The sequence below is a fragment of the Pipistrellus hanaki genome, assembly GCF_964339955.1.
Source record: "Pipistrellus hanaki genome assembly, chromosome: 9".
NCBI classification, from domain to species: Eukaryota; Metazoa; Chordata; class Mammalia; order Chiroptera; family Vespertilionidae; genus Pipistrellus; species Pipistrellus hanaki.
The window spans coordinates 33,174,974-33,193,513 of record NC_140511.1 but is presented as its reverse complement, the minus strand read 5'-3'; the positions used below and the strand labels follow the sequence as shown (position 1 = coordinate 33,193,513).

The following is an 18,540-nucleotide window of genomic DNA, read 5'->3' as shown; positions in this document are numbered from 1 at the left end:
TACATTACGTCATTACCCAGCACCCACAGCCACCATTTCTGGGCTGGCCATGGGGTCTTGGCAGCATTGGCTGCGAGTTGGTGGGCTGTCACTCCGGGGTGGTGGCAGGGCCTGTGTCCCACTTGAGGGAAGATGAGTGTTGCTTTGTCGGCACCAGATCCATGCTGCCATTTCTCTGTAAATGGCCAGTGACCATCACAGCAGCTCCTGCATTGAGTGTCTGCCTTCTGGTGATTAGTGCCTATCACAGTGACCGATTGGACAGGTGGAAGGACACTTAGCATATTAGCCTTTTATATATTTAGATTGTTTTAGCAATAATTTTTTCACATCTTTGTGCATAGTAATGTACTCAATCTTAATAAGGTCAATTTATCTCAAATGCAGAGTGTTTTATTTACATACTAGTGGCCCAGTGCATGTAATTCATGCCCTGGGAGGGGGAAGGGGATGTCCCTCAGCCCAGTCTGCACCCTCTCCAATCTGAGACCCCTCAGGGGATGTCTCTGCTGGAATCGGGCCTAAAACGGCAGTCAGACATCCCTCTCACAATGTGGGACCACTGGCTCCTAACCACTCACCTTGCCTGATCCCCCCCCTAAAGACCTCTGCCTTGGCCCCACCATCATGGTTTTGTTCAGAAGGTCTCCCAACCAAATTTGCATATTGTCCTTTTATTAGTACAGACAGATAACCCGTAAATAGATCTATTATGTACTCTTGGCCTGTAAATCAAAGGGATGAAACAGAGCAAACTGAATACAGAGAAATACAACAAAGACCTTTATTAAAAAGATGTCCCAGAACAATTTAAAATGAGATAAAAAAAAAAAAATCTATTAAGGAGAGAAGTGATACAAATGTTACAAGGATAGTTTATGCCAGGTATTTTCATTCCTAATATTCAGTAAAAACAAACAGAAACAGAAAAAGTCAGGGGGGAAAAAGCAGGTCGTTTCTTTCCTGTAATTAAAAAAATAAAAATAAAAAGTATTTCTTATTGATTTCAGAGGGAGTAATGGTGAGGGAGATAGAAACATTAATGATGAAAGAAAAGTCATAATCACAGATCAGCTGCCTCCTACATGCTCCCTCTACTGGGGATCGAGCCTGAAACCTGGGCATATGCCCTGACCAAGAATCAAACCTCCTGGTTCATAAGGTCAATGCTCAACCACTGAACCACAATGGCCAGCCCGAGCAATTTTTTTTTGATGATGATAAAATCAACATAATAATAGCTAACAGTGAGTGCTTACTGCTGTGTATGAACTCATTTAATCGCCCCAACTACCTTGTAAAGTGGGTATTACAATATCTCCATTTTAGAGATGACAAAACTGAAGCATAGAGTAACTTCCCCAAATCACAGGGCAAGCTAGTGGAACAGCCAGGACTCAAACAGATTATCAAAGCCTGCTCTTTTCTTCCAAATCATGTTTTGATGTTTATCCCTATTTAATACTCCTACCTGAGTCAAATAGCCAAAGCAGAAGGTTTAAAACAGGAAACATAAATCCTGTATAAAATAAGTCTCTATCTTCAAGTGGGCAAAGGAAATATCCTTTGAAAACTCAAACAAACTGGGTGTTTGTCTTGTATCCTGTCAAAGGAAACAAATTGGGGGGAAAATTCTCTATCAATAGTGCACATTTTGTTTTAAAAATACCATTCTCTAAGTTCAATTCTTCCTTTTGATGATGACAGGAAAGATTAAAAGAATAAACTCAAAGAATGATATAGCAGTGGCTAGCTCCACCAACGTAAGAGGTAAATAGAACACCCTACATGATCATGCTACAACAATTATCACCAAAACATTAAAATATTAAAATCTGTCAAGAAAAAGTCACACTGATTTCCTTGTTGTCATGGGCTGCATATTATTCATTTGGTGCTTTTCACACCTAACAATACATAGCAGATAGTGAATTGATATAAAAATATACTTACCTGTGAAAGGTCTGGTATATCACCTCTGTCAATTCCAACTTGCTGTAAGAAGAAGCAACATTATATTTAATAGATAAAATTATAATAAACATGTTATATAAATAACAATTAGAAAATGACATTTATGACTAGTTCTGTGAACACTATTTTAGAACAATATTTTAGAGACTTCAGAAAAACATTTAATCTCCAAATATATCCAGATGCTTAGATGTTATTTGATGGCTCTAAAGTTGTAACAGGAGGAAAACCAGACAGTTTTTGGAAATTCAATAAGACTATTAAGTTACCATTTCCATATCTTCTAAGCACCTGTATCTTGACATTATCTGAAAAATCTATCACTTCTTGATGCTATATGATAAAAACTCATGGCAAGAATGAAGAAAAGCTGACTACAAATAAGTTCCCTGGGGCATGAAAAGAGTTAAAAAACAAACCTATTGACAATAACTTTGTCTTCCTCCATAAAATATGCTTTCCCAGGCAATCACCATAGAAAACAATTTTTTAAAACCTGTGTTCATTCAAGTAGGCCAGTTTTATACAAATGCAAACTGTTATCTAACCAGGATATAATTATTTTCACAAAGCAATCCCAAATAGGCTTTCATGATGTTCAAGCACTTGACTAGACAATTTCCAGCAAAAGAAGATAAAAACCATTCCTATTTATTATTCTAGTACCCAAATTAAAAAACTCTTTCCCTCCCTGGCGCTATGTTTCGTTTTCTAATAATTCTCTCTTCTCAAGGGCCAGCCCCAGAATGACATCAGTAGAAAATTTGATAAAATATAATAATTCAAACTGAGATCTTAACAGCTAATCAATAACTAATAGGTTTGTCCCTTTCAGACACATTTTAAAATGTTACTTGTGCCTTTTTACTCTAAGAATTAAGAAGATCTCATAATAAAATAACAACCACAGACAGCATCATGAAAAAATATTTTAGGGCAGGAGAATCTTATTTCTCAGATCATATGGAACTGATGGCCTATTCAATCTCAAAGTGAGACCAATAGATCTGTAGGTAAACAAGAACGTAAAACTTAAGTTAATAATTATAACTACCAAATGCAAAAGATAACAGGCCAAAAGGTAAAGTTAATAAATTAAAATGTATTTAAAGAATTTACTGGAATCATAGCATAAACTTTTATCTTCTGCTTTTAATGTGACTGGCTCTACAAAAATGGGGGGAAAACAATTTCTCTTTGAAAGATATTTTAAATTCAAAATAAACTGCAGTATACTTTATAAAATAGCTGATTAACACCAGAAAGCACATTTTTTTCAAAGGTCTTACCATCCTGTTGTATTCATCTGCTAGAGAATAAAATCACTATGGTAATAGAGCTAAAATCACCAACTTGCTAGTTCCAGTTTAACTATTTTGATAGAACTGATCAATTATAGCCTACTCATCTTCCAGAATTATCCTAGTAAGACATCTCTGGTGGTGATAGTTAGAGAGAGGGTAAGTAAAAACAAACAAAAGCACTTTAAGACCTGCCTCTGTACAAGCAAGATAATGCCTGTAAGATTACCACAACTATCTTCTGTGACAATTTCAGAAAATTATTTCTTAAATAGATCTGCAAAATTAGATTACTCTATTATCCATACTCATGGTTTTTATAATCACTGAAAAACAATAAATACACTACATTCACTTCTGCCAGGAAACAAAACATTTTGAACAATGTGGCTCCAGTAAAAGTCTCACTGAAGAGACTTTAGCACTATCATTGAATAGTTTTCACCATATTTAACACAATAAATCTTCTAATATAGATGACTAATTCCAAATATAAAAACCACTGACACTACTGTGTGCCACCTACCTAATTTATAAATTTTAAAAAATTAGCTGTCAATGTTCAGTACTGAATTTAATATACACTTATAGACAAAAAAGGTTAAGAAATATAGTCATTTAAAGATAGTTTACCTCTGCAACTTTGAGAAACTCTGAGATTCTTGTCATTCTAGTCAGGAACTTCTTATAGATGTCAAGACCTTCTTTGCACTGATTCTTTTTCATATCAAAATATTTTTCTGCCAAAAAGTAGATATAAATATACTTTTTCATAAAATTATCACACTCAAAAAGAAATCTGGACACATTTGATATATGATATTTGAAAACCAAATTCAAATCCCATTGGGGAAAATAGAGCATTTCTAAGCAAAAATAACTGCATTCCATATACAGTTAACTCCTGAACCATGCATGTGTTAACAGCACCAATTCCCATGCAACTGAAAATCTGCATATACATTTTGACTTCCCAAAATTTTACCTACTAATAGACTGGGAAGCCTTAAGAATAACAGTCAATTAACATATATTTTGTATGCTACATATATTACATACTATAGTGTTATAATAAAGAAAGCTAGAGAAAAGAAAAGAAAATGTTCAGAAAATCATAAGAGCCATTAGACAATGTTGCTCAGTGGTAGCAGTGTCATCCCGAGCACTGAAAGGTTGGTCTCAGGTTCTATTTCCAGTCAAGGGCACATACCTGGGTTGCAAGTTTACTTCCCACCCTGAGTCAGGGCACATACAGGAGGCAACCAGCTTCACATTTCTCCTCTCTGCCTACCCTCCACTCTCTCGATACAACTCTCCTCATGTGGGGATTAACAAAAGAACAATAACAAAAAATAAAATAATAAGAAAAATATATTTACTATATTTGTTGAAAAAAAATCTATGCTGTTCAAGGATCAACCATATATCAAATACACAATAAAGCACCATATAATCTTATAATGCCTCAAAACAACTCATCCTTAAAAAAAAATGTTTAATGCATTTAAAATAATTATGCATTTTAAAATTAAGTTTAGAAAAAATATCAATTTTATAGTTAAAGTTCATTATAGAGTAAATTATGAAGAAATAAGATTTTTTTCTGGACAGAAAAATCCCAAGTTAATTTTAAAGAAATTTTTATATTTCTACAAATTACAAAACTGACAGAAGAATATACAGATATATCTAAAAAATATAAAGTTCATTTAGCTAAACATTCTAGTTGTAAAAGTATATTTAATCACTCAGCATGTGCAACAGGTATAAAATTTCTGCCCAAATTGTTACAACAAATAAATATATCTCAATAAATATTTATTCAACCTTAAGTAACAACTCAGACAATATTAGTTACCCATATGACACAAGATAAGAAATAAAATGTTATTAAGCTACAGCAATATTTACCCAATAGGTTAATAATTCCTTCATTGTATGCTGCAAACAGTCTAATGGCATCTTTGAACAAGAGCATGAAGGCAGCATTTATTACTCCATTTGTAAGTTCGTTACTATTAACCTGAGGGGAAAATTAGAAGAAAAAAAAAAGAGCTAATCTTATGTTTTAAATAACAATGAATTCCTTCTAATTAAAACACAGTGAATTCATATACTTAGGTGTATTAAAGAAAAAGACATTTATTTCTTGCAATCAGAGTTATAGCCAAAGAGTGCAAAAATCTTAAATCCAAGAGTTTAGATTTTAGTAAAAGCCACAAGCAAACATCTACAACATTAAATTAATTTTGAGATAAATAATTGAAAACAAAAGTACCCTTTAACACTTGAAATTCATGGGCTATATCTCAAAAGTCTTTTAACCCTTTGCACTCCGAACCATTCTGGACATTGGCTACCAGCTACTCCGAACCATTCTGGACATTGGCTAGCAGCTACTCGACGCTACTTTGCGAAACGTGCGTTGAATTAACTCAATTCCCCGTAATCACTAATAAATTGCAATATCCCCTGAGAGGGGACATCCGAGTGATATGCTAGAATTCCAATGTCCCCTGAGAGGGGACATCCGAGTGATATGCTAGAATTCCGATGTCCCCTGAGGGGGGACAGCGGAGTGCAAAGGGTTAATTATAAGTTCATTTCAACATTAAATACTTCTAATTGCAAAATAAAGTCCTCTTCTAGGTGGATGTTCCCTTTGAGTCACCAAGGACTTACTGAATATTTTTAAACCAAAAGGTATTTATTTATTAAACTAGAGGCCTGGTGCATGAAATTCGTGCAAGGATGAGGTCCCTAGGCCTGGCTGATGATTGGGATCAATTGGGTCCAGACGATTAAGGCCGGGCCGGAGAGAAGGCCATGGTCTCTGGGCCAGGCGCAGAAGGAATGATGGTCTCTGGGCCAGACGCAGAAGGAACGAATGCCAGATGCTGACACCACCATTGTTGGCACCCTGCCACTGTGCAGTTCCCCATCTCCCTGCCTCCTCCTTCCCTTGCCACTATAGCAGGTAGGAGGCAGGCTGATCAGGGCCTGCCAACCAGGGGAAGAGACAGGGCATGGGAGGTTGGCCACCAACCCCAATGAGGACCTGGAGCTCGGCCCCCCTGGGAAAGGGGCCACATTCACAGCTACCCACTCTCAGTTCCCCGTACCAGCCTGGAGGGACCACTGGAGGTTGGCCAGCCGGTGGAAGTTGGCTGTGGGAGTGCACTGACCACCAGGGGGCAGCTCCTACACTGAGCGTCTGCCCCTTGGTGGTCAGTGCACATCATAGTGACTGGTTATTCCAGTCGTTTCTGGTTATTCTGATGACTTAGGCATATATCAATATACAATATATGGCTACTACAATCACAAAGGCACTGAGCTAAAGTAGGTAGAAGATACTTTTAAATTAAGGTGACCAGACATTCCGCTTTTGGCGGGGGACAGTCCCGATTTTTAACAATTTGTCCTGCGTCCCACGGTGTTTTAAAAAAGTCCAGATTTTTGGAAAGAATGCACGACAAGCTAGGGAACGGTGGGAGAAAGAGAAGAGAATATACGGTTTTCGGAGGCCATGTGGCTATTTAGCCAGGATACGAGTTTTATATTATTTTTGTTAATTTTAAAATGTTAAACTTTAATAATAACAAATAATTGTTGAGAACTGATTATCGAGAACTGCTTATCAAAGTTCCCATTGTTGATCAGTTGTTAGAATTGTGGAATCTGCGCTATCCTTAACCAGGAACTAATACTGCGACTGAAAGCATTTTTTCTATAGTAAATGAAGTGTGGACATCAGAAAAATCACAATTAAGTGTTAAGACTTTGAAAGCCATTTTATGTGTGAAATATAATTTAACAAATTCTTGTGAAAAATTTCCTTATATTTTTAAATAATTGCATGCTTTGAGTCCTATAAAATTGAAATACTAAGCTGGCTATTCCTAAAGAAAATTGTCATACATGTTTTTTTAAATCTAAAAACCATTATCAAAAGGAAGCAGATTTTCAGATCAACCCCTTAACCTCTCAATCATTTTCTTTAGCTTGTACAGTAAGTGCTTCATATACAAGGATTCAACCACCCAAAGACAGAAAATATTTAGGGAAAAAAAGTTACATTGCTGCTGACATGTACTAGTAATTAAGGCCTACAAGGGTTGCATCTCTAATGAACATGCGGACTTATTTTCTTGTCATTATTTCCTAAACAACAGAGTATAACAACTATTTGCAAAGCATTATAAGTAATCTGGAGATTATTTAAAGTTTATGGGAGGATGTGCATAGATTATATGCAAATTTTAAGCCATCCTATACAATAAAAGCGTAATATGCTAAGTGTCAGATTGATATGTACACCATTCGGTTGACCACTCAACCAGTTGCTATGATGTGCACTGACCATCAGGGAGCAGACACTCCAACCAGTAGGTTAGCTTGCTGCTGGGGTCCAGCAGATTGGGGCTGGATGAGAAGGCTGGACAAGTCCTGGAGCCCTCCCAGTCCTTCCTCCCTGGCCGGCTGGCCCCAATCAGCCGGCCAACTTCCCGCAGTCCCTCCCCCGCCAGCCGGCCTCCATTGGCCCCAACTGGGAATGGGTAAGAGAGCTCCAATTGTCCCTGATTGCCAGCCAGGCGGAGAGATCCCACCTTACATGAATTCGTGTACCAGGCCTCTAGTTTTATATAAGGGACTTGAATATCTATGAATTTTGTATCCACAGGTGGCCCTGGAATCAATCCCCTATAGATACAGAAAAATGACTTTATATCTATAATTTAGAGCTAGAGAAGCACCACTCATGAAATCAGGGTAAATCTAAAATAATTATAAAAATTGAAAATAATCTGATTTGGGCCCACATTTATAGAAAACACTTAGCTAAATAGGATATTAGTATGAAAAATCAGAGTCTATGAAAATAAAAACCTCAACCAATTATAACGTTTTTAAAATCTCAAGTTATAAAAGATTTATGCAATCAACTTACATTAAAATCAAGAAGGGCATCCATTTGATTTTGAATAATAGGTACAGTTTTTAGGAGTTTTTCTGTGATCATTGTCCTCATAACTCCATCAGCCCTGTTTTTTAAAAAAGAAACAACTGAGTTCGTTACTAAACCTACATTTTAAGCTCCCATATGGTTCTCTAAACAGAGAACAAGTTGCTATAAAACATCATATTTTTAAGTCATTACTGAACCTGAAATCTCAAGCATAAATCATAGAGAAAAAACAAAAACAGAAAGTATGTCTATGAAGGTGCTCATTTAAAACTAAAAAAAAAGTAAAATAAGAGAATAAAAATCAAAGTTTACATCATACAACCAGGTTTATAATGTACTTTTTACATGTGGAAATCATCTTATCCTCAAACCACACATATGTGTACCAGTAAAGTGCAATTTTACTATTTTTTTAAAATTACAAAATAATTGCCTGAAATCACTTATTAGTCAGGATTCAATGGAGCTAGCACTTAAAATCAAGTCTATTTTATTAATTATTCAAATGCCAATTGCTTGATATACAGAAAATTATAACTAAAATCATTTTGTTATAAAATAAGACAATTTTACCAAGTCATTCTAATTTGATCATTAAAATAAGTGAATTATAAGAATGTTTTTAATAAAATATTGTTAAGTAGTTTCAAAAATATTCCTTTAAATATTTCTTTAGATATTTCTAAACATAAGAGAAATATTAGCAGTACCAAATAAGCTAGAATTTTACAAAACTAGTGCCAAGAACACTAAAAAGTACTGAGGCTAAGATATACCACTAACACTAAGTACTTATTATATATCAGGCTTCACATTGAGAACTTGATATGTTTTCCAAATCCTCACAAAAATCTCATACATAGATGGTCCTGCCCCATTTTATATGTGGTGAAATTTTAGGTTGTGGGGTTATATGACAGTCTACGGTCAAAGAATTAATCAGTGGTAGGGTCATTATATAATCCCTGCTATATTAGACTTTAAAGCAATGCTTTTTGTAACCTTTTGGCAGAGTAACAAGGCACTTTCAAAAAGTATGCAAGCTTTCTCTAACTTACAAATAAACTATACTTATAACCAGCTGCTCCAACCCTGAGTTATTTCCTTCAATCACAACCCCAGAAGCCAGAAAAAACAATTAAGTTATGAAAAGCAGCAATAGTGCTTTGTACTACACACAACACTGAAGTGCCTTAGGTAGGCAACTACTGACAGCTTTTTAGCCCAGTGGTCTGCAAACTGCGGCTCACAAACAACTTGCAGCTCTTTGGTCCCTTGAGTGTGGCTCTTCCACAAAATAGTATGTGTGGGTGTGCATGTACAGTGCGATTGAAACTTCGTGGCCCATGCGCATAAGTCAGTTTTCGGCTCTCAAAAGAAATTTCATTCGGTTGTACTGTGATATTTGGCTCTGCTGACTAATGAGTTTGCCGACCACTGTTTTAGCACAACAACTTTCCCCAGTAAGACTAGGTAATTTCTCAAACACTAAACTACACTGATTGGTACTAGCTACTGGAGTTTGGAATAGGACACCATTCCCTCTTTGTAACCCTTTTTTTTTATTGTCATCATACGCTCATTTTACCAGTCATTATTTGGTCCCCTTTTAGTTCTCCCTATCTCTCCTTGCTGAGGTCACTTTTTTACTTCTGGTCACTTCCCCTCCATCACAAAACACTTAAATTCTGCCTCAGTTTTTCTTAGTTAACTTCAGTATCTACATGGATAACAAATTCAACATCTTGATCTCAAAATGCCTTAATAGCAGTTCTTATTCCCATGGTCAGATCCTGAGTTTACTGTCCCAAAAGCCACATCAACCATCCCCCACCACCAAATGAGAAAAGCAAAAACAATATTAAGATACCATATCCTGTAACAATAATCTTTAAACCTCTAGCAACGTTGGTTCATTATCCTCGATGGCAAAAACTGACTTCATCATAAATTTCAATGTACAAACCTACTATCCACACTGTTTCCTTATTTTTACTTCCTTCATCTAGTTTAGAATTCCAAAGATTACTATTAATTCCTCTGTACTCTCTTCTTCCCTTGTGGTCACCTGACAAATTCACAATCCTGGGTGAGCCAACATTTACCTCATCCATGACAGTGAGATGCAGCTGAGTCCTGGTAAAGAAAACCACAAAACTGAACAAACTGATAAAACTATAACAAATATAATCAACTTCAAATGAGGACTTGGCATTGCCAGTAATTCTCTTAGTCCTCTCTTGAATCCCTCTCCTCAGTGCTTATACTTCAAAATTCTTTCTCCCACTACTCCCTTCCTTGTATCACACACCCAACACACAAATTCTTAGCACTTAACTCTCAAACTATTTCATTCAAAAGTAGAAAATGATAAAAGAGATTGGCTGGTCATCTCTCCACCAAAACTACATTTATCTGGTCTATTCCTATTACAGTAGCAAAAGTATTTCTTTCTAGCAAATGTAAACAACATTCACACAGGTCCTCTGGATCCCACTCTGTCACATCCTTTAGTTGTCTTCTTTTCTAACACAGCTCTGACTGTCCAACAGAACTATCTGCAGTGATGGAAATGTTCTGCACCATTCAATATGGTAGCCACTAGCCACGTGTGGCTACTGAGCATCTGTAACAAGGGAAATGATTTTTGCTTCGATTTTAATCAATTTAAATTTAAATAGCCACATGTGGCAAGTAGCTAGCATACTGCACAATGTAGCTTATTACTCTTCTTTTATACTAGATCATTCCCATGAACATGCAAGCAAAGTTTCTAGAATCACCATTCTTTAAACAGACATACACACCACCACCACTAATCCCATGTTATTCCCTTGCAGAGTCAAGCATACTTTTCAAGAGTGGCCACTTCCTCACATTTTGTTCATTATTCAATTCATTGCATTATAAGCCCCACTCCTACCATGCAGTTCTCTTATTTAAGTCACCTAGGAATTCCATGTTGCTTCTCCAATGGGCCTAACATTATCTGATTAGATTTCTCGGCATCATTCAAGTTTTCCTCATTCTTGTAACATTCTACTCTCTTAGTATCTCCTATATTATTCTCTTTGTTTTCTTCCTACTTCAGGATCGTTTTCAAACTCTTTTGTTGGTTCCTCATCTTTTATCCATTCTCTAAAATACATGTTATGTATCTCAAGGTTTTCTGGGTCTTCTTCCCTCATTCTGAACTTATGCCCCAGGAGAGCTGTCCTTCCCGAGACAGAAATTAGCAAAATGCCATTGACATATTTATATTCCCAAACTAGAACTCTTAAATTCCAAGTTAGTATATTCAAATGCCTATTTGATATCTCAACTTGTACAAATCACTCAAAACTAGTATTTCCAAAACTAGATTCTTACTTTTTAGCACTATACACTAGCTTACACCACTCCCCAAAACCTTCCCTGTAAATAGTGCCATTTACCCTGTGACTTATGCCAGAAACAGTGGGAATATTTCTGACTCCTCCCTCTCTCAGCCTACACATCATTTAAAGAGAACTTTAAATTTTTTAATTAAGAAGAATCTTAACAGTTATCACGATTACATCAGACTTCAAAAAACTCAAAACTCAAATAATTTACAATCCCAAATGCTTGAACATGATTCAAATCAAATGTATGACAATTCATACTCCATGCAGAGCACAGGTTCTTACGACTTTTGAAATAGATTACAATTAAATTCAGATACTTGCTTCCCAAATATTAACAGCAATGGGTTAAAGCCTAATTATCCATGTCTTTATTCACATACAATACCTTGATTAATTTACACAATGTCGTTACTTTGAACTGTACTAATTTAGAATTCAAGATAATTCAACCTAAGTTAATACTACCAAATAGAATATTAAACAAACAAATAAAAATGAAGAGTCCAATGTTTAACCAACTAAAAAGACAAATCTATGGGCAATTTACTGGATCTATTTTTCATTGAACCATTTAATGTACTGTTTACAAAATCATCTAGTCATCTTTTTGGAAACTATTAAACATCCACTATGTTTAGGCACTCTGGAAAGTCCTAAATATATGAATACAGCACAACTATACTCTCATGGGTGTGAGCATGTCATATAAAATTTAACAACAGAAATAAGGCTTCCTCAAAGAAATGTCAAAGTGAATTCTTGAAAAATAACTAAGAATTTGCCAGAATAACAAAAAAGGGCTTTATAAAGGGAGTACAGTTGATCTTTGAATAATGCAGGGGGGTTAGGGAACATAACTTGTACTTCAGTACTAGTGGGAACTGGCTCTAAGACACACATCCCTACCATGAATACCAAAATCCACAATGCTAAACTGCCTTATATAAGACATAATTAAAATATAAGCAAAGGACTTGAACATACATTTTCCCAAAGCTTTACAAATGGCCAATAAGGACATAAAAGGACACTTAACATTATTACCCATCAAGAAAACATGAACCAAAAAAATCATAATGATATACTATTTTATACCAACTATTATGACTATAATATTAATTTTAAAAAAATAACAAGCATTGACAAGAATGTGTGGAAATCGAATCCACATATATTGCTGATAGGAACATAAAACAGTTCAACTGCTTTAAAACTAAAAACAGTTTGGCAGTTCTTCAAGAGTTATCGTATAACCCAGCAATTCCACCTCTGGATACATACCCAAAATAACTGAAAAGAATCCACAAAAAAACTATTCACCAATATTCATAGCAGCACCAATCCTAATAGCCAAAAAGTAGAAACCACTCAAATGCCTATCAGCTGATGAATAAACAAAATGTAGTATGATCCATACACTAGGATATGACTCAGCCATAGAAAGAAGTACTGATCCATCCTAAAACAATGACGCTACAACTTGAATACAGTATGCTAAGTCAAAGAAGCCAGACACACACAAAAACCCACATATTACATTAGGGGTGTCGAACTCAATCAGAGAAGGGGCCAAAATCTAAAATCCAGCCTAAATCGCGGGCCGAATGGTTTACTGAACAGTCATAAACTGACAATGTCATAAACTGACAGCGGAGTGCAGTGATGACAGCGTGGTGCGGGCCACATTGCAAGGCCTGGCGGGCTGGATTTGGCCCGCGGGCCTTGTGTTTGACACATGTGTATTACATGATTCCAGCAAGGGGGGGGGGGGGGGGGGGCGGGGAATGACATAGGAACCATAAAAATCAACCAGTCAGAAATGAAAAAATACATTATAAGGAATCAACACCAGGTTAGATGAAGCACAGAAATGAATCAGTAATTTGGAAGTCAAGGTAGAAAAAACACCCAATCAGAGCAGCAAAAAGAAAAAATAGTTTTTCTAAAATGAGGATGTTTTAATGGACCTATGGGAAAATATCAAGTGTAACAATGTACTATACACTAGCTTACACCATGTACTAGCTTACACCATGCATCACAGATGTACTAGGAAGAGCAAGGGACTGAAATCTATTTGAAGAAATAATGATTGAAAACTTTTCTAACATAGTAAAAGAAAAAGACACACAAGTCAAAGGAAGCTCAACACAAGTTCAGGAAGCTGAAAGAGTCCCCCACAAGATGAACCCGACACCAAGACACATCATACTTAAAATGCAAAATGTTAAAGACAAAGATAGAATCTTAAAAGCAACAAGAGAAAAGCAGCTAGTTACCTAAAAGGAAGTGCCGATCAGACTGTCAGCTGATTTCACAACAGAAACTTTGCAGGCAAAAAATATTAAGTGATGAAAACCAAGGACCCACAATCAAGATTACTCTATCCAGCATGGCTATCATTTAGAATCGAAAGTCAGATAAAAGAGCTTCCCTGACAAGAAAGAGCTAAAGGAGATCATCACCATCAAACAAACAATACAAGATATGTTAAAGGGACTTCTATAAAGAAAAAGATTAAAAAAATATGAATAATAAAATGGCAATAACTACATGTCTATCAACAATTACTTTGAATGCAATAGATTAAATGCTCCAATCAAAAGACATATGGTGGCTGAAGCGATAAGAAAACAAGACCATTACACATACTGTGTTACAAGAGACTCATTTCAGATAGAAAGGTACACAGACTAAAAGTAAAGAGATGAAAAAAGTATTTCATAAAAACGGAAATAAAAAGAGCTGAGATAGTAATACTTGCATCATACAAAATAAGACTTTAAAACAAAGGCTATAAGAGACAAAGAAGGGCTCAGGAATTCCACTTCTGGGTATTTTTCTGAAGAAATACAAAACACTAAATTGAAAAGACATGCATCTATTTGTTCAATATAACATTATTTATAATAGTCAAAATATGAAGCAACTTAGGAGTCCATCAACAAATGAATTTATGGATAAAGTAATATATTCCATTATATACAATGGAATATGATTCAGCCAAAAAAAAAAGGAATGCACTCTTACCATTTGAAACAACCTGGATGTACCTTGAGGGTATTGTGCTTAGTGAAATAAATTAGAGAAAGACAAATGCCAGATGATTTCACTTATCTGTGAAATCCAAAAAAACTTTAAAAATAAATGAATAAGCAGAACGGAAACAGATTCATAGATATAGAGAACATTTAATGATTGCCAAATCAGAGAGGTGTTGGGAGGGGTGGGTGAGTGAGTGAAAAAGATGAAGGTTTTTAGAAGTACAAATTGGTAGTTAGAGAATAGTTAGGGTGAGGTAAGGTACAGCATAGGAAACATAAACTAGTTGTATCAGGGTGATCACTTTGTAAGTTATATAAATGGCTAATCACTGGGTTGTACACCTGTATTCTATGTCAACTGTAATTAAAAAATAAAAATTATTATTAAAAATGTTGTTTTTGAATTTGATAGTCGTGCCATTGGACAACTTTGTAAATATACTAAAAACCACGGAATTTAAAATCCTAAATACAGCACATTTTATGTATGTAAATTCTATCTCAATAAAGCTGTTATAAAATTTAAAACTCCTACTGCAAAAAGTATCTGTTGTACATCTTCAAGGAAATCTGAAGTTCAAATTTTTTAAACTGCCCTCATATTCCGTAATTTGTAGTCTAATATTTTTTATGATTTACATTTATAAATATTCAAATTTATTGGATGTCAAGAAAAAGAAAAGAAATGAAGGTTAACTCACCCTCGTTTCACTTTTGTGAAATCAAATGCAACTTGTCTGTATGAAACTGCTTTTTCATTTAGATATCTACTATACCGCCTAATAAATGTAGACATGTCATATCCTGTAAATGAAAAAATAAAAAGGGTTTTCATAAATTATTAAAATCAAAATTTGCTTAGAAAACCAACTCATTTCATCCAATGGCCATGTCTTGATATTCCAACTCAATTTTGTGATGTAAATTTAATGACTAATGAAAAATATCACATTAAAATCTCAAGGACTTCACATTTTTAAGTCAAGTATATCATATATGGTTTTGAAAAACTTTCCCCCGTAGAATTTCACCAAAATAATTCTGCTTTTGATCATCATTCCTATCTTTTACTTATTAGAAATTAGAAAAGTGTTTTTACACTACTTGACAACCTAATAACTCAAATTTAATACCCTATGGAATCACAATCCCACGCCTCAAATCATTAAGTACTTTTATAATTTTCATACCTAAGAAATTATTAGTTGTTTAATTATTTAGAATAACCATTGCCCTTTTATGCCAACCTTATTAAAAACTACAGAAAATAAGTGTATATGGTACAATGACAGAAATGTCAATATGCAAGTTTAAGGCATAACAAAAAGCAATTTTATGTTTTCAATAAAACTTTCTAAATGAATACCTAAATCATTCTAAAGTTTTGTTTCAATACAACCATGAGATATAAAAATTTCAGCAACATAAAATCTAATCATATTATAAAAGAAAAAAAATCTGGTATTATAATTATTGCCTGAGTCAAAGAAGTCTATAAATTTTTTGCTCCTTGTTGAAAAGCAGGTCCATTTTATTTTGGTTCACCTGCATTTAATAAACTTAACTTGATGATCTCTGCTACTTCAAAACGACAATACCAAAACAACTTTACATTGACAGGATTTAACATAATCACCAGTTCATTTATTCAGCAAATATTTTTTCAAGGCCCACTAAATACAAGTGAAGAAAAATTAGTGAACAAAACAGAAAAAAAAAACAACCCACTGTCTTCATAATTTCTCAAAGCCACTAGTATATTTGATAAAGTGTTACACATTCACATTCCTCAGCTTTTTAGTTCACACTGATCCCTCTAGTTTAGGGGTGTCGAACTCAATCAGAGAAGGGGCCAAAATCTAAAATCCAGCCTAAATCGCGGGCCGAATGGTTTACTGAACAGTCATAAACTGACAATGTCATAAACTGACAGCGGAGTGCAGTGATGACAGCGCGGTGCGGGCCACATTGCAAGGCCTGGCGGGCTGGATTTGGCCCGCAGGCCTTGTGTTTGACACATGTGCTCTAGTTGATTCTATCCTGTCTACTGGGGGAAATACAAGGTCACAGATCAATTCTTGGTCAGGGCGCATGCCCAAATTTTGAGAGGCATGCAGAAGGCAGCTGATCAATCAATCTCTCTCATCATTAATGTTTCTATTTCTCCCTTTCCTTTCCTCTCTGAAATCAACAAAAAAAATATATTTTTTTTAAAGACAAAATGTGCATGGAAGGCTACAACACAAGATTACAGCAATTTCAAGTCACTAAATTAAAAGTAAAATAAGATAAAATAACAGATGTATCAATGAGCAATTCATCTGAATAAAATATTGCTTACCTTTGCTACTAAATGTAAAATATTCCCAATTACATTTTTTTGGAATAAAACATAAAACAATAATATTAACAATGAAAGCAGACATGTACATAGTGTTTCTTGTTGACAAGCATTGTTTTAAGCACTTTGAATTTATTAACTAGGCTAAGCCTCATGACAAGTCTAATAGCATAATTGCTATCATTATTCCTTGTTTTACAGACCCAGAGAGGAGAAAGCACTTGCTCAAGATCATATAGCAAGTATGTGTACCGATGGATTGCAAACCTAGGCAGTTCAGTTCCAAAATCCATGATCTCAAACTATTACCCTATAATGTTTTGCAAAGAACTTTGGGCAACAAATTGTAAAATCAATCTTAAGCTTCACATTAAAATACAGTGTTTTTTCCCCGCTACAACTACTAAAAATAAGGTTCCTCTACAGCACATGTTTTAAAAGACAAAAGAGTTCAACTCTGAAGAAATCATCACACAGGAACACCCTATAAGAAAGTTGTCTTTACCTTGTAATCCACTTTTATCCAAAAAATTGCTTAAGTTAAACAATGTGTTTCTTGAAGCCAAATACTGAATAAAACGCTGGAAAAACAAAAATAAATAATTATGTCAAACTATTTGTTGTATAGCCATCTAACAAACTCTAATTTGAGAATCAGAGAGAAAAGTGATTAACACATTTCATTAATCTTATCTAGTTTAAATTTATCATCCTCAGACTTCCTATTAACTAGATAGTTAGCAAACCTAAAAACCACATATTTTCCACTGGCATATAGGAATTTGTTAAGGACTAATGCCATAGCTATTTAAGCCAAAATAAAAAGAAACAGGCATATTTAAATAGAAATCTGTAGTTTTGTCCTTTTTTTCCAGCATATTTGGACTAAAACTAATCATACTCAGGAGGCATCTAACTTTTTTTAAAAACAAAAATACTTATAATCACACAAAAGAACAAAAGATACCGTCTTATCCACTGTCCAAATTAAACACATTAAAATATTCATTTTAGAGCATCTTATAGAGTCAAAAATTACAATCTATTGAAACACACCTTTTAATCCCATTCCCACTCTCTTCCCTCTTCAAGGCAATCACTTTTCTGAATAGTTTATATCACTCCCACATTTTTATAATTTTACTACATATATAAGTATCTATAATAGAAACTCTACATAATTTTGTTTTCTATTTTAAATTTATAAAAATATCATACTTTTCTTCTTTTCTAATATGCTTTGTAACCACTTTTCTCTAAGAATTATTAATTTAATGTATGTAGATCTAGCTCATTCATTTTAAATGTTCTAGTATTTCAATGAACTACTATTGCCGAAGCCAGTTTGGCTCAGCGGTAGAGCGTCGGTCTGCGGACTGAAAGGTCCCAGGTTCGATTCCAGTCAAGGGCATGTACATTGGTTACGGGCACATCCCCAGTAGGGGGTGTGCAAGAGGCAGCTGGTCGATGTTTCTCTCTCATCGACGTTTCTAGCTCTCTCTCTCTCTCTCTCCCTTCCTCTCTG

General features: G+C 34.9%; 1 protein-coding gene across 23 annotated transcripts in view; it reads right to left on the bottom strand.

The window, feature by feature from the left end:
• The window catches only part of PICALM (phosphatidylinositol binding clathrin assembly protein), a 95,848-nt gene that overhangs the window by 43,839 nt on the left and 33,469 nt on the right, over positions 1-18,540 (bottom strand). For all 23 annotated transcript variants that reach the window (XM_084895192.1, XM_084895208.1, XM_084895200.1 and 20 more), the window contains exons 3-8: positions 17,521-17,596; positions 15,376-15,478; positions 8,227-8,320; positions 5,187-5,298; positions 3,909-4,015; positions 1,954-1,995 (exon numbers count right to left, since the gene is read on the bottom strand). In XM_084895192.1, the coding sequence (XP_084751318.1) occupies positions 1,954-1,995; positions 3,909-4,015; positions 5,187-5,298; positions 8,227-8,320; positions 15,376-15,478; positions 17,521-17,596 (534 nt within the window). The remainder of the gene's footprint in view (positions 1-1,953; positions 1,996-3,908; positions 4,016-5,186; positions 5,299-8,226; positions 8,321-15,375; positions 15,479-17,520; positions 17,597-18,540) is intronic.